General features: G+C 35.9%; 1 protein-coding gene and 1 long non-coding RNA gene across 3 annotated transcripts in view; one reads left to right on the top strand and one right to left on the bottom strand.

The window, feature by feature from the left end:
- Positions 1-14,543, top strand: part of LOC591895 (serine/threonine-protein kinase 32B) — a 109,719-nt gene extending 95,176 nt beyond the window's left edge. Inside the window, exons 8-13 of one of the 2 annotated variants that reach the window (XM_011663370.2) lie at positions 403-506; positions 3,048-3,164; positions 7,378-7,503; positions 9,077-9,202; positions 10,717-10,781; positions 11,155-14,543. In XM_011663370.2, coding sequence (XP_011661672.1) covers positions 403-506; positions 3,048-3,164; positions 7,378-7,503; positions 9,077-9,202; positions 10,717-10,781; positions 11,155-11,293 — 677 coding nt within the window. In that variant the 3' untranslated portion in view covers positions 11,294-14,543. The remainder of the gene's footprint in view (positions 1-402; positions 507-3,047; positions 3,165-7,377; positions 7,504-9,076; positions 9,203-10,716; positions 10,782-11,154) is intronic. The other variant, XM_791442.5, reaches the window with a different exon arrangement.
- LOC105437115 lies at positions 9,513-10,681 on the bottom strand. Its single transcript, XR_970477.2, has 2 exons — positions 10,412-10,681; positions 9,513-9,603 (listed from the first exon to the last, which is right to left on the bottom strand). It is a non-coding gene; the product is annotated as an uncharacterized LOC105437115 (long non-coding RNA).
- Positions 14,544-17,263: the final 2,720 nt, after the last annotated feature.

The following is a 17,263-nucleotide window of genomic DNA, read 5'->3' on the forward strand; positions in this document are numbered from 1 at the left end:
ATTCTTTGATTATTTTTATATCACTTTTGTCGCTTCATTAATTTTCCATTAACCTTTTAAGAGAACAAAGGTAACATGTTAGCATAGTTGTCTATTCCCATAGAAAAATAAAGATTGTTATTCACATTCTTTGATTATTTTTATATCACTTTTGTCGCTTCATTAATTTTCCATTAACCTTTTAAGAGAGAAAAGCAGTAGATGTAGACCTGTATATTTTTTAACATTTCTTTCTTTTATTTTTTATATTTTTTGTATGACAAAAATATTTCTTTTAGACTCAAGATTATGTCAGAGAAACTCTGCTTTTTGGGGGGATCACAAAATTTAGAACAAAATACTGTTTGTTTATATTTAATCATAACTTTTCACATTTCTTCTTACATTGATTTACGTTGGTAGCGCCAGAAATCTTCCAGACAGCAACAGATGATTGCAAAGGTTACTCTTACCCTGTTGACTGGTGGTCCCTCGGTGTATGTGCCTACGAGATGCTTAGAACAAAGGTAACATGTTTATAAAGACCATGTCATTAGAACAAAGGTAACATGTTTATAAAGACCATGTCATTAGATAGCACAGTAGCTTAGAACAAAGGGATTAACCTGTTTATAAAGACCATGTCATTAGATAGCACAGTAGCTTAGAATAAAGGGATTAACCTGTCTTTATGAAGACCACCTAATTATGTACGACAGAAGCTTAGAACAAAGGGAACCTGTTTATAAAGACCATGTCATTAGATAGCACAGTAGCTTAGAACAAAGGGATTAACCTGTCTTTATGAAGACCACCTCATTATGTACGACAGAAGCTTAGAACAAAGGGAACCTGTTTATAAAACCACCTCTATACACTGAGAGGAACAGTGGTCCCTTGGTGTATGTGCTAGCTACGTATACTCATGGCAACCTGTTTCCATAATGATGTCATTGAAGTATATAAATTCACTATGCAATACTTGAGAGAAAGGAAATGGTGTAAATCAGTTTCTTCATATCATAAGTGGTAAAACTTAACCCCAAAATCTTTTATAGGAATCGGAAAAGCCATAGTGCAATTTACTTTGTTATACATTCAGTCAGCTTTTTTCATGCTACAGTCAAACCTGTATATAGCGACCGCCCAACGGAAACACAAAAAGTGGCCTTTGTAGACAGGTGGTCTTTGTAGACAGGTTCCTTTAGTACATGATTTAATGAGAAACCATTTTCAAGGGAAACAACAAATGTGGCCTTTGTAGACAGGTGGTCACTAAAGCAGGTTTGACTGTATTAACATGTCGGTACTAAAAGTACAAAGGGATACAAGGCATTCCCTGCCTGCTGCATAGGGTTAATGTAGTCCTATGTATTCACTAGTTTGTATGCATTGTTTTTAATATGCTTGCTGGCTCTACTAGCTGACTGTTATATGGAGTAGGAAGAAGGATTTTCCTGCTTGTGTTGACAATTGCAGATTGAGTTTCAGAGTTTTGTTTGTCTGCATGCTGGCAACCCAGCACCGTCAACGTGTATTTACAAAGTCTGCAGTAATGGCGTTTCTAAGGGTTTCCTGGAATTGGATGCGATGTATAAGGAACACAGTATTACGTGTGTAGTAGTGCATTGGAATCTTGTGTTGTAGTCTGAGCTTGTTGCAGATATGATATATAAGTATACAAGCTGGCCAAGTTATAGATACAAAATCAAGTTATGAAAGATGTATGAGTATTTTATTAGTGCAAGCTGCATATTGAAACTGTGAATTATAAGCATGAGCTCGTATATTCTCATCCTTCATTACTCAGTTAATGACTCACAGATTACATCAATAACAATCTTTATGGAAAAGCCTGCCAGACCGACCAAGCCAGCTTTTATTCGAATTGTATCTTTTTGAACAATCATGAACAATCTTTGTTATTATATCATTTTGAACATCAAAATAATTCCAATTTTTTAAACTCATTCTTGATTTTGAAAATATCAAGTGTAAATATTGTTAACATTGCGTAATTTCAATCTCAATCGTCAACGTTCATTACCTCAATATATACTGACATTGTATAGAATAAAATATTAATTTTGATCCCTAACCTGCATGGGGCTTTGCCTTTTTTCCCCACGCCCGGACCGATTCCCTAGGTTGAAAAAACCAGAGATAAACTAAATAAGGCAAATGCTCTGGAAAAACCTAATGGCAAATCGTCCCAATAAAAATAATCTATTTGAATCTCTAAACCTCCTACAAAAACAAACACCAAACTATTGTTCTGTATTAAAATTTCCACTTGAAATTTGTGTCGTGTATCTAGTGTCTGACAAAGCTAGAATGGCTACCACGCCCATTTCCCTCTCTTATTATGCCTTTCTGAACATTCCTTTCCTTCTCAAAACAATAACTTACACCTGCCTAAGTTATTCAAACCATCCCGCTTCGCGTAATCGTGGCGTCTCGCCACTCCCATTACGTAATCATTAAACGGATCCGCATATACAACATTTTCCTGCTATACGTTGTACCGCAGGAAAATACAATTCTTGGTAAAACTGTAATAAAATAATTCCAATAATATATCCTATTCCTTGTATCACGTATTATGATTCGAACATATAAAATCAACTTTCTTTGGCTGTGTTTGTTGGCGAGTGTGTAAACGCGTCTAAAATACTCGCAGACGGGACTAGAAAGGGTTCGTTGGCTCGTTTGACGACAAACTGAAATTACTATGTTTTGCTCGGGTATTCTAAAGAAGAGTCCGTCATTTTCGCGAAGGGCATTCCATTGTTTCAATTTGGTCCTTGATATGGTTTGGAGTATCTTTCTCTTGATTTTTGCCGTACACCAGAAGTATGTAAGTAATGAAATGCAATAAGCAAAAGAAAAGGGGTTCTGGATTTTTCCTTACATTTAATATTTTAATGCCTGTCTTCAGTGGTGTTAACGCTTGACTGTACTTTGACTTCTAACATACAAGTTTAATGCAAAACGGTGGGACTATAACAAACTGTTGCTATCAACATGTACATTTTTCACTGAGTATTGTTTTTCTTTTCTACATGCAGAGACCATATGACATCCATGCGAACTCCTCCATCGCTGACATCCAGCACCTGTTTTCCACCAATACTGTGCATTACCCCTCAACCTGGAATCCTTCCCTGACAGACCTCATTAGACAGGTAAGAACCACAGATACCAGTACTGTGCATTACACCTCAACTTGGAATCCTTCCCTGACAGACCTCATTATACAGGTAAGAACCACAGATATTGGTACTGTGCATTACCCCTCAACCTGGTATCCTTCCCTGGCAGACCTCATTAGACAGGTAAGAACCACAGATACCAGTACTGTGCATTACCCCTCAACCTGGTATCCTTCCCTGGCAGACCTCATAAGACAGGTAAGAACCACAGATACCGGTACTGTGCATTACCCCTCAACCTGGTATCCTTCCCTGACAGACCTCATTAGACAGGTAAGAACCACAGATACCAGCACTGTGCATTACCCCTCAACCTGGTATCCTTCCCTGACAGACCTCATTAGACAGGTAAGAACCACAGATACTACCGGTACTGTGCATTACCCCTCAACCTGGTATCCTTCCCTGACAGACCTCATTAGACAGGTAAGAACCACAGATACCAGCACTGTGCATTACCCCTCAACCTGGTATCCTTCCCTGACAGACCTCATTAGACAGGTAAGAACCACAGATACTACCGGTACTGTGCATTACCCCTCAACCTGGTATCCTTCCCTGACAGACCTCATTAGACAGGTAAGAACCACAGATACCAGCACTGTGCATTACCCCTCAACCTGGTATCCTTCCCTGACAGACCTCATTAGACAGGTAAGAACCACAGATACCGGTACTGTGCATTACCCCTCAACCTGGTATCCTTCCCTGGCAGACCTCATTAGACAGGTAAGAACCACAGATACCGGTACTGTGCATTACCCCTTAACCTGGTATCCTTCCCTGACAGACCTCATTAGACAGGTAAGAACCACAGATACTGGTACTGTGCATTACCCCTCAACCTGGTATCCTTTCCTGACAGACCTCATTAGACAGGTAAGAACCACAGATACCGGTACTGTGCATTACCCCTTAACCTGGTATCCTTCCCTGACAGACCTCATTAGACAGGTAAGAACCACAGATACTGGTACTGTGCATTACCCCTCAACCTGGTATCCTTCCCTGACAGACCTCATTAGACAGGTACAAATCTCGATGGAAAGTTGTATTCATATCAACTAAAATATTGCCTTTTCTTGAATATTTGGCAAAATTCTATTTGATAATACGTACATGTTAGAACATATAACCAATCCTGAATTTATCACGTTACATGCCTGAATTTTCGCTTTATCGCTGATCATTATTCCCAAGTTTGTTATTGTTTGTTTGATCATGTGCTATTCATTTGTCAAAGCAACTTGTTAACTGTTCAAAATTTCCCATTAACCCCCCCCCCCCCCCACATTTACAAGAAGAATTCCCCCCTCTCCCCCTGGACATTCGCCAGGCTGTTTTTTTTTTTTTTTTGAAGATGAGTGAAACGGTCCTTGCACTTTGTGTCTTGCAAGGTAGAACGAGTGACAGCTTGCACTCTTGAGATGTGACGTCACACCGACCGTCTCTATTATCTCAAAAGTGTGAGAAAAAAAGAGAAGAGGAGTTACATGGCCATAGGCACAAACAGTTACATTACTGGCTAGATATGTCTCAAGATCCTGTCATACATCTACTCTCAGATCTGTCCACATCAATTGGAAACTTTGTTTGATAACAGCAGGAAATGCAAGACATTTTCATTTTGTAAAATTTGTTATATACGCACGTTATATATCATAAGTATAAGTTGCTATCCCCAATTTCAGAGAATACAATAAAACCAACCAATTAATTCTGACAGCTTAAAGGGATCCGGTACCTGTGTCTTAGATCCTTTAGAAATAATCTGTGATTTAGCTCATGCTGCAATGATAATTATAAACCTTTAGGTCAGTCAGGAACTCCATGACTTTTCCAGCCGATCGCCTGTCTGATTATCAAGATATTAATGATTGGAATTACAAATTTTGAAAACCGTTTACTGAACGGTTTTCATAACACTACAGTCTATTGGGGGAAATGAGTACCGGTATGGTAAAACCGGTCACTAAAAGATTTTTACTTTTTTGAGGCACTTCTTGATCATTTTGAAGTGCAATTTTGTTAGGGCTTCAATATTACACCATATCACAGACACTGGTAACATGTAGGACCGTGTATCTCAGATTTAACATTGTTAAACGATCCCTTTAAGGCTATTCAGATAATGCAGTAAGCTACCACAGTTTTCTTTACATATTAATGAATGGCTATACTGCATGCAAGAAAGGCCCTATACATATTCACTACAGAACTTTGAAGCGTATTACACTTTAAAGTGAATTTTTGTATAAAACGTTACTTACTATATTCCTTCTACTGTACTAACCCACTGATCGACTTGCAAAAAATCCTGAAAAAATTCTCAAACCACAAAGATATCTATGGTTTTCTTTGAAGGTGTCGATGTAGGACACCCTCTAACAGTGATTAACAGTTAATTCTCCCAACCACTTTTGTATTTTCCCAACCGTTTTTCCATGAAAAAAAGACATAAAACAGGCTATAAAAAAATCTCTCAACACTTAAATGTCTGGAATGGAATGTAGAGCCATTTTATTGCTTTGTGAGATTTCCATTCACCTACAATGTAATTAAATTGTAATAACATAGTTGGGAGAATTAAGGAATCGATCAGATCAGTTTTTCCCAATTTGTACCGTGAATAATGGTCCGTTTTCACTCAAATTTTCAGATTATCTTTAATTGTACATCTAGCATTGAAGTCACTACCTTAGCAACACTATCTCTCATCTGAACAATGTTACCAAGTCCCTTTAAGTCATCATTTAAGTCAAACACTGCTGTCTGCCGTATCATATCTGAAAGAGGTTTTACCAGTGGTTGTTAGCTGACAGGTGACATTTTTATCTTCCATTCGCACCACTCAACATTTTTATGCCTCCGCCACCGAAGGTGGTGCAGGAGGCATCATGTTTTCGGGTTGTCCGTCCGTACGTCCGTACGTCCGTCCGTCCGTACGTCCGTCCGTCCGTACGTCCGTCCGTCCGTACGTCCCGTTTGACCGTTATCACAATATCTCAAGAACCATTTAAGATTTAAACTTAAGACTCGGGAATAGTATGTATCACCATAGGAAGACGATCTGATTAGATTTTGGAGCATGTATGTCAAAGGTCAAGGGTCACAGAGGTCAACTTATGAAATTCCATACATTGAGATTTTTATCATGATATCTGAAGAACCACTGGAGATTTAAACTTCAAACTTAGTGATAGTGTGTATCACTATAGGAAAACAATCTGATTACATTTTGGGTCACGAGGTCAAAGGTCAAAGGTCACAGGGCTCATTATGTATGCAAAAACAGCTTGTGATCGCGTTATCTGAACAACCGATTGATGGATTCCTGCCAAACTTTGGTCATGTATGTATCTTGCAGAGCTGATGAACTGAGTAGATTTTGGGGTCACGAGGTCAAAGGTCAAAGGTCACAGGGCTCATTATGTATGCAAAAACAGCTTGTGATCGCGTTATCTAAAGAACCGATTGATGGATTCCTGCCAAACTTTGGTCATGTATGTATCTTGCAAAGCCAATGAACTGATTAGATTTTGGGGTCACGAGGTCAAAGGTCACAGCGCACATTGTGTATGCAAAAACAGCTCGTGATCGCCTTATCTCAAGAACCGATTGATGGATTCCTGCCAAACTTAGGTCATGTATGTTACTTGCAGAGCTGATGAACTGATTAGATTTTGGGGTCATGAGGTAAAGGTCAAGGTCATGCGGCTCATTATGTATGCAAAAATAGCTTGTGATCGTATTATCATTAGAACAGATTGATGGATTCCTGCCAAACTTAGATCATTTATGTATCTTGCAGAGCCAATGAATGGTTCATAAGATCAAAGGTCATGGGCTCATTATGTATGCAAAAATAGCTTGTGGACGCATTCTCATTAGAACTGACAGATGGATTACTATTTAACTCAGGAAATCTTGCAGAGCCAATGAACTGAGTAGATTTTAGGGTCATGAGGTCAAAGATCAAAGGGTCATATATGTATATGAGAAATTGCTTGTAATCACGATATTCTGAGAACATGTTAATGGATTACAATTGAACTTGAATTTGAAAAATTTCTTCCGTTTCGGTTTGTAAAATTGCTCTATGACGGAGGCATCATTTTCGACTGCGCGCAGTCGAATTCCATCTAGTTTCCCTCTCCTTTATCTCTTTTTTTCTTTCCTTATTCAGCTTTTATCAGTAGACCCTCGTGAGAGGATATCAGATCTAGAGTCTCTATCAAAACATCCATTCATGGCTGACGTAGACTGGGATGTAGTGTTCAGTATGGAAATCAAACCATCATTTGTGCCACCTGTAAGTACTGCCCATCAATTTTAATGTTTCTGTAGGTTTCCATGGTGAGTGTGTATTTGCTAATGACAGTTATCGACCCCTTTTTTTCTTCTCCTTCTTTTGTCTCTCTTTTTTCACCTCATGTTTGTGTAAATTAACACCAAAAGTAGAACAAAGTGTTTATATTTAAGTTTATATCATTTAAATGTTATTTCTGTTCTTTTAAAGTTCGATCCTGTTGTCTGTTTTTATCTTAATAACGACATGACATTATTCCTATAATAGAAAAATTAACCTACAGCTTGTTAAGAAAGGCTTGCTTATGGGGTCATCAACAGTTTTATTGCAGATCATAAGCTTTTATTAACACTTATGGAATACTGGCATAGGTTAGTTTATACTTTCCCCAACTAATTGTGAAATCATTATTTATCAGTAATTTTTTACAATGTGTTTGTATTTAATTCTTATTTGAGTTGGTTGATGTGCATGAACTTGCTTTAGCCATTCCATACATAAAGATATGTTACACCTGATAATGTGTCAACTGACTTCTCTCCTGTGACAAGACCTTTGTTACTCCATACCCCAGAGAGACATGGAATACTTGCAGGATACAGAATTGTTTTGTGATTGTCACTTTGCCTTATGCTTTTGAGGAAACCAAGTCGTAAGGACTACAAGAGCCTGGGCATGCAATCAGTGACTTATTATATGATCTCTGATGTATAGCATTAGAAGACCCAATAACTGGAAATTCATTGTTTAAAGTGGATATCAATCACATAAAATAATAAATCATTTACAGCTAGAATGCGTGAATCCTAGCTCAAAAATCCTTACCTGACATTGTACAGGTTACTGGTTAAGGAGTATGAAGAAAAGAAAGAATAACATAAAACCTGGGTCTTGGGTTCCGTGCCAGCCCTATTTCGACTAGCCTACTCACAGGTCACTTCTCTGCTACTTAACTTGCAATATCTCTTTAGAGAATTAGCATTAAGAGCTCATATATCTTGAATATAAAGTACATGTATACTGGAACACCTAACATACAGAGCAAAATAGGTTTCAGTGATTGGTACACTTACATGGTATAGAGGTAGAACCATATATTATGAAATGATGGTGAATAACTTTACAATCTTAATTATGCTAAATATTAAAAGCTTTTATTTACCAACATCACTATCTATTATGCCTATTGCATTCTAAGTGCATCTTTCTTTGCCAATACATATCCTTAAGCTTCCTAAAATTCTTCAAGATTGCTGCCTGACTTTCACTTTATGATAAATGTATAAATGTGTGTAAATAAGAACGATGTTTAAAAGTTTTGATGATTAGGAGTGTCATGGATGTTTAAATTTGAGGGATTTCTTATGAAAGATTTTTGTCTTCTGTTCTCTCTTTGTAAGAGATCTACCACACACTCTGCATTTAAATGAAAAATATGTTGACGAACAGTTTGCTTTGAGAATTCTCTGGAATCACCTTTATGTCCTTATAGAAAGATCATCTTAATTGTGACCCAACCTTTGAACCCTTATAGAAAGATCATCTTAATTGTGACCCAACCTTTGAACCCTTATAGAAAGATCATCTTAATTGTGACCCAACCTTTGAACTTGAAGAGATGATAATTGAAGCAAAGCCTCTCCACAAGAAGAAAAAGAGACTAGCTAAGCAGAGTTCTAGAGCCAAAGACAGTAAAGAAATAGTAAGTGCAAATCTTTTATTCCCCCTCTCTGTCTCTCTCTCTCACCCGTACTCCCTTTCTCCCCCTCACTTTCTTTCCCTATCTCCTCTTTCTTTCTATTTCTTTCTCTCGCTTTTTTTAAAAGTCTCTATATCTTCTTTTATGTCTCTTTTATTAATTAGACTTTTCCAAAATATTGCATTCTTATATTTCCTTTATTTAAATATAGAATATCAATGTCAAGTGGGATTTTCTGTTGAATAATTGTTAGATTGATGATTATTTTCTTCACTAATAGTCAGTGTTATAAGACCGTGTCTAAACTTCCACGTTGTTATAATAACCACACAGGAGGCGTGACTTGAATAGCTTCCCTTTAATAGTTGTGGCGCTGTAAAGCACATTCAACAATCGTGTGAATCCTGTAAAGAAACAAAAATTAACAAAGAATGACTATTGATTCAAAATACCCAAATTGTTACTTTTCCTTAGATTACATTCTTTGTATGCAAACTAGAGTAAATACATGACCTTCAAGGGTGTATTTAAGTTTAAGACTATAGAGTAAAGCAACTAGAAGAAAGATTCACATTCGAACTCTTATCAAATAACTATTCATTTCACTTCTTTACTCTAATAAAAAGTGTCTACTTTAAGCAAAATAAAATGTGTTGTTTTGTCTCGTTTCTGAATTACATAAAAAATCCGTTCAGCATACTTTAAATCACATTACAAAAATCCCCTTTTCAAGTATTAAAACAAATAACTCGATATTACCTAGGGCGACATAAACAAGACTAACCGTAAGGCGAATCACTAAACCTGGCGTCTAAAAATATCCCTCCGCTATATAATCTGTACGTATAAGTACTACAATTCACTGAAGTCCTAAAATAGCGTAAGAAAAATAGGTCTCACGTGTCATCCCGAATTTATGAAATATGACACCAAAAACAATAATGAACGTCTCCAGATAACTTATAAACTATGATGAGACATTTCAGCATCTCTTACACTTCCTTGAAGTATATAACCAAGAATTATTTTACAAATTATCAATCACTTTCACAAGTACCGTAAGCACAGTCAAAACCAATACGGACTTTTACCACTATCCCCACTTCAAAAGAGGCCCAAATTTGTCCTACAAACCTCAAAAACATTAAAGATACACGTACAATCCTAGCATAACATACACTCATAAGAATAATAGCACGGAATTAAACATACCTTCAGTTTTTGCATATAAATGAAGGAAAAACTAGGATCAACCGACATGGTTGATGTACCTTCGTACGGTCTTGTTTTGCGCTGTAGCGAAAGTGCTGATAGTCTCAGCTCAGGTAAAAAGGGTAATTATTCTGCCGCGTAACAAATACGGGAAAAAATAATGTCATGCCTTGACAGTCAGTCTGCATCAGTTGTCATCCTTTCCTGATCACTTGAAACTTTTTTCATTTTGCTGACATATTGAAATATAAAGTGCTATATTGACTCAATACTAACTTGTTATTGTTTTTGTAAACGCTGTGCAGGATGAAGAGATGCAAGGAACATTAGACACATTGAGTGCAGAGTTTAGAGTCTACAACAGAGAAAGGTTTGTGTGCATATAGCTATCATGATTTTAATTTACCCCAGAAACAGATATTTTTGCTTTCCATTTGATCATTTTCAAAATAGCTAAACATCTGAATATTAAATCTAGCTTCATAAAGCAGAAGAGATTATTATCTTTCAAATGACAGTAGGAGAAGAAACTTATATTTGCTATTTTCTAATGACATTAATATACATTTTATGGCAGGGTCGATTGTGAATGACATAACTTCTTCACATGTTAGAACTGTATTTTTGTGCTGTATTGTAATAATTTGAAAATGGATATAGGTATCACAACTGATTCTGTTTTACTGCTATTGGTTTTGATATTATTGGGATCCCCCCTTTTTTCCTCCATTTTCCTCTGCCAGTAGATGTAGTAATCACCATGAGTTGCGGCACTCTCAAGAGCTTTTCAACACACCGACCAAGACCATCTCAAATGCTGACTCCAGCGTGGAAAGAGAAGATGACTCATTACCACAGGAACATGAACAACTAGACACGTAGCCTTCATCTAATGCTGCCTTCCATATGCTATGGACTTTCTCTTGAAGAATGAAAACTTTGGAAGAAGGGGGACAGGGATGCACCCAATGCCCAATGTTGGGACCCCTCCCTTTCTTAATTCATCTCTCATTCTGAGTGGAAGGAATGATATTTTGGGAGAAGGGTGCAGGTTGTAGATTGTGTTGTTACCCTTCTCTTCTGTATATTATTTATACTTTTGTCTGGAAGGAATGACAACGCTGGAAAAAGGGGCGCAACATCAAATGGCATTTGCACTCTATGTGCATTGCTTTTTCGCCCTCTCTTTCTTTTTCCATATCCCTCCGCCCCCTCCTCTCTCTCTCTCTCTCCTTTACTCTGAGTAAAATGCTCGAAGATGGGTCTGAGGATGCCTATGTTGCCATTGGTGATTACTACCTTATCTTTCTTATTTCACATATTATCTCTCTCTCTCTCTCTCTCTCTCTCTGTCCCTGTTTTTTTAAATTTTTTTTTTACCTTTCCCTCCATCTTGCCAAAATGGTTCACATTTATAAAAAAAATACAGTTTTTGTGAAATTGATTTAGTAAAGCAGTGGTCTTCTTTGGCAACCACTCCAAACTTGAGAGCAAGAACCTGACAAGCCTGCCCCCTGTAATGCTGGATACCACCATCTCTTCTCATCAGCTGTACGTCGCTTGTTATCAACATCATATGAAGTCAAAGATATTTTGAGTAGTAGTATTGTATGGTAGAACATAGGAAGGCTGAAGGACTTTACATTATAGCAGTAGTATTCGTTTTTCATATTGACTTTATTCTATATATTTCTCTGCATTCTTGTATTTTAATATCAATGCTCTCCATTAGTAGAAGGTCAAGATGAAATCATTTGTGTATCTTGTCTTTGGTCAATTCCAAGCCATATTGTCCGCTGATAAAAAGGAAGTCAACTCATAGAATATTCACTAGATAAAATGACCTTCTCGCTCTCAGCAAACAGTATTCCAAAGATGCTCCTATATGTCCCTCAATTTCTACTTTTGAATAGAATATATGTTCATGAGAAATAGATAGGTGAGAATTTTAGAAGTAAAACAAATGGAAAACACAAATCATTGCATATGATAAACATGTTATGAGTATCACAAAGATCTATCTCAAAGTTTTCTACAAAAGTCATGGTATATACCAAGCTAAGTTCAGTTTCACTTCCTTAATAATTACTGTGTTGTAGTTTCTCAAGAAGATTTTGAAATGTCCAAAGGGGTGCTGGAGGCATTATGTTTTCGGGTTATCCGTCCGTCCGTCCCACTTTTTCGTTATCGCAATATATTTAAAGAACCACTTGAAATGTGAATTTCGAACTTGATGATAATACTAGGAAAACATAAAAAAACAATCTGATCAGATTGTGGGTAATTAGGTCGAAGGTCACATTTGACAGTTTCTAAAATTAGAGGTATTACCCTTGTTATCACAATATGTCAAGAACTTCTTGAGGCATGAACTTCAAAGATGGTCCAAGTACATTTAGGGGCTAGTAGGTCAAGATCATAGTCGTATTAAAAAATGACATTTGATTATTGGCTTTTTGTTTTCATCGCGATATGTCATGAATAATACCATCCATTTCCTATACTGAAATGTTATTATTCTCCATAAGATAATCCCCACCACAGAGCTCCACAGGAAGATGTTGCACAGTTCAAGTTAATCTAAAAAATAAAACTGATACTGAAACTGAAACTGAACATAGGCGTATGTCAGAAAGATTGACAGCAGATTTGCAGATTTTTCCTCCTCTATTTTTCATGAAAAATAAGATTGCATTTTGTTCTCTTTATATGTCATCCACATTTAACTTATCACAAAATGAGGGCATCTTATAGACATAACTCAATAATTACTCTAATGACACATCGTTCACATATGAGATGATAAACTACCTAAAAGAAAACTGATTGGCTAGTGGGATGAAAACAAGATGAGCACAACCAATGGGTTGTTGTATAATGTGTGATCTGTGGCTTCAAATATGCAGATTTGTGAGAGCACTACGTTTATACTATTGTATTTTGCAGCGATGGATATTTTCATAGGTCGTTTACTATGGCATGTGTGAGTGAAGCTAAATTGAGCATCTCCCATTCAAATGTTTGTCATATATGCTGGAGGACAAACAAAAATGATATAAAAATTCCTAGATATTTGTGTTGTTATAATAAATGGTAGTATGGAGATTATGTTGGTACATTGTGCATACATTGCAAATATACAGCTTGAACATGACAAGATCGAGTCATGGTGGGGATTTCCATAGCAACAAAGAAAACAGGTAAACATATGATAGTATTATGTATAGGTTAAAAAATGATCTTGTGCATCATTACTAGTACTGTGTGATACATAAAGGACTATTGGTAGATATAAACTAGATTTTTTTTGATAGTCGTGTAAGCAGACCATGTTGAGCTATGTCGATCAGTTCTTGTTGTTTTTGAGAAAGTTGTTTTGTTTTAGACTGCAAGTAACTTTTGAAATCGTGATAACACACTACTTGTTAATGTCACCTTGAATTAATTTTTTTTTTAACACACAATGATTTTTATTATTTTAATCGACCATAGCAAAATTGACCAATTACAAAAAAGAAGAAAGAGCATATTAATATGTTAAGGCATATTTAGGTGGAGGCTTAGACTGTTTAGTGCATATTTATGACTTTTGTAATGAGAAATCCTTGTTCTTTCTTTGCTTATAATAATACTTGTTTCTTATATGAGAGATATTTCATGAACTTGTTTCATAAATGTTGTAATGTGAAAGAAATTTGTTCAAAGCCATTGGAATTTGGTGATTTCAGAAGCTCACATAAATTGTTCTAACTTGATATTACAAGTTTATGTGCCAAGGCCTGATTTGTAAAAATATATTTTGACAGGATATAGGCAAGTACTTACTTCATTTTTCAATTTTGAAAAGGATTTTGTGACATGTATATTATTGTATTATCCCTTCAATCAATATGGGATCCTAGACTACAGAGATAAGAGTTCATGCATTGAAGGACAATACGTGAGTATTAGTAAGATGTATAAACAAAACTTATCTCTATCTACATGTATGTCATCAGTCATATGGTGAGGCAAGAGGCTGAGTACCTTTAACATGTATGTGATTAAACCAAACCAGGGCCATTTTACCGCCAACACCTTAAAGAGATAGTTGAGTTCTGTTGCAGAGGGCGCTACACAAAAAAAAAAATTGTGAGATAATGAAAAACTGAATGTCAAATTTGAAAGATTATCCAATTTAGATGACATTTTCATCTTTGTTTGATCAAAATCGGTTCAGAGATGGCTAAAATATCCATAAATATAACTATTTCCCATATTTGTGTACCACCACAAATATTCAATTATTTGAAAAAACAAAAACGAAATAGCGCCTTTTACGTTGTATTTCAGCCAATGCCGATGTTGACTCTTTGCTGGCTTTTTCTTGTTGGTTATATTGCGCACAACCAGCCGGTCCATGTATTGTTATTATTAATTAATTAATTAATTAACGGTCACCATATTTTTTGAAAGTGGAGCAATAAGAGCAATAACCATGGACTTTAAAGGCATTTGGGGTCTGAAAACAGAACTGAACTATCCCTTTAATTGAATTGGTTTGGTTTATTGCGAAACACATCAAACAAGCAGCTCGCAGGCTGAAAATGTTCAATTTACAAACAAATTTAAAATAAAGAGAGATAAACATATACAAAAGTAAAATACATATTTTAAGTCAACTATTGCAGAAACTATTTAGCATTGGTAAGATGAAATCAAAATTGCAAAACAAAGTTATAAGTTTAATGCAGTAATACACTTTTATGTTGAAAGACCAAGACGATGAAAAGGAGAGAATGGAGAAGAACAAGTGAAAGTTGTTTGAGCGTAAGAGTTCAGAAAGTATTTAACAATTGCTATAAAAACATTTCTATAACAAAAATTGAAATTAAGCATAAAAATATGTATTGGAAGAGATGAAATTAAACCGTAAAAAACCCAAGAAATTGATCAGAAGAGTTGCAATAGGGTGCAATTTGTGTACCGTTATTTGTTAACTACATTAATGTGAAACACTGATCAGTTCCTGTATTGAAGGACTTCATTTAGTTTGTTCCTTGACAAGAAATCATAAACAAGTTATGCTCATCTTATATACGGTATGTAAATCCGAAGTGTCATATAAGAAATGCTATTTCCTGTGTGATAGTTTTTTCTAAAGCTGTAAACACAATGCTACCACATGGCTGAAATATGTTCACATCCAATAAGTATTCACAAGCATCTTTTTTATCTCTCTTTAAAGTAGAGGCAATATGACATGAATTTAAATAAGTGTGCAGACACATGACATTTTTTTATATATATTGTTAGAAAAATTTCTGAGTGAAGAAATGTAGGGAATCCCATATTGAAATGTATCTACCATTGGTTCTAATGAAGAATTCTGACAGTTATAGGGCAAAATAAAGGGTTTTATTCGTGTTATGATAGGACAAATCTGCACTTAATATTCTTTTATGTTGGTGTAATAAAACAAACTTTTTAACTTTTTTGTGCCAATAGCACACTCTGTGTCTGGCTGTCAACTGAAAGAGTGTGCTACCCAGAACTATTTTTTTCTTCTCAAAGAGATATCATTGTATATGAATATTATTCTGTAATTGGTGTCAATTCAATGACAGACGTAGTAAATTATATTGCACATAATTTCAATCAAGATATTACATATTCTGACTTAACAAAAAGTAAGAGGTTGATCAGAGAAATAAAGAGATATCTATATTGAGAGAGAGAGAGAGAGAGAGAGACAGAGAGAGAGAGAGAGAGGGGGGTAGAGAGAGAGAGAGAGGGTAGAGAGAGAGAGGGGGGAGGGAGGGGGGTGAGATCAGAGTAAAGGGAGAATGAAATGAAAATGTTCTCTAGATTTTATAAAATGCGAAGCTAATTTATGTATAGAAAATTGAGATATTCCAAGTCACGTTTCCGCAATACTACTTCATGTATAAGTTGTGGAGGAGCTCAATATAAGTGAGATATTTTCTTCTTGTGCAATTAAAGCCTCCAAAGATTTTCTTTGTATTAAATATTTTCAAAGGAAAAATGACATCTCTACTCTCTAGTTAAAATATTTCGAATTTAATTGTGAAAGCATAAATTGTTGTGTAATCCCTATGTATGTTGTGTTAACATTTACACCGCACATGTTGTATAAGTATTGAATACTTTAGATGTTTCAAGAAAACTATGATATCCTGTTTTATGTATTTTGTACAGAAATAACTTTCTATATAAAACGAATGTACTGTAAATACGCTATTTCACACAAAAACTCTTGTATGTAAAAGGAAAATGCTGAAAGAAACTCTTTTGTTTGTCATATTTTGACTTTTTTGTGAGCTTTTGTGACTGGTAGGGAACCCTTGTTTTAAGTATTCAAGATAATTTGAACTCGCTGACTGGGATATTGTGATTAAAACAAGATCATGTCTTTTCAATGAAGTAGCTTCAAAACTCTCCTTTTACTTGTTGTTTTTGTTGTTTATTTTTATATTGCCCTTTTTTGTGTTGTTCCATATAACATCTTATCACATCATGTAAAATCACATCACTTAGCATACTGGTAAATCACGTCATCCAAAATTACATCATGTCATATCGTATCACCTCACATCACACTGCTTCATATCTTATCACATCACATCGTGACGCACCACATATCACGTCACGTCACATCACGTCACATAATATCACATTACATCACATCATATCACATCGATATCACATCACGTCACATCAAATCACATCATATCACGTCACGTCGCATCGCCACATCACATCGATATCACGGCGCATCACATCGCCACATCACATCGATATCACGTCGCGTCACGTCGCGTCACATCGCCACATTACATCATATCACATCGA

This window comes from Strongylocentrotus purpuratus, unplaced genomic scaffold, assembly GCF_000002235.5.
Source record: "Strongylocentrotus purpuratus isolate Spur 01 unplaced genomic scaffold, Spur_5.0 spur5_scaffold_15, whole genome shotgun sequence".
Taxonomy (NCBI): Eukaryota; Metazoa; Echinodermata; class Echinoidea; order Camarodonta; family Strongylocentrotidae; genus Strongylocentrotus; species Strongylocentrotus purpuratus.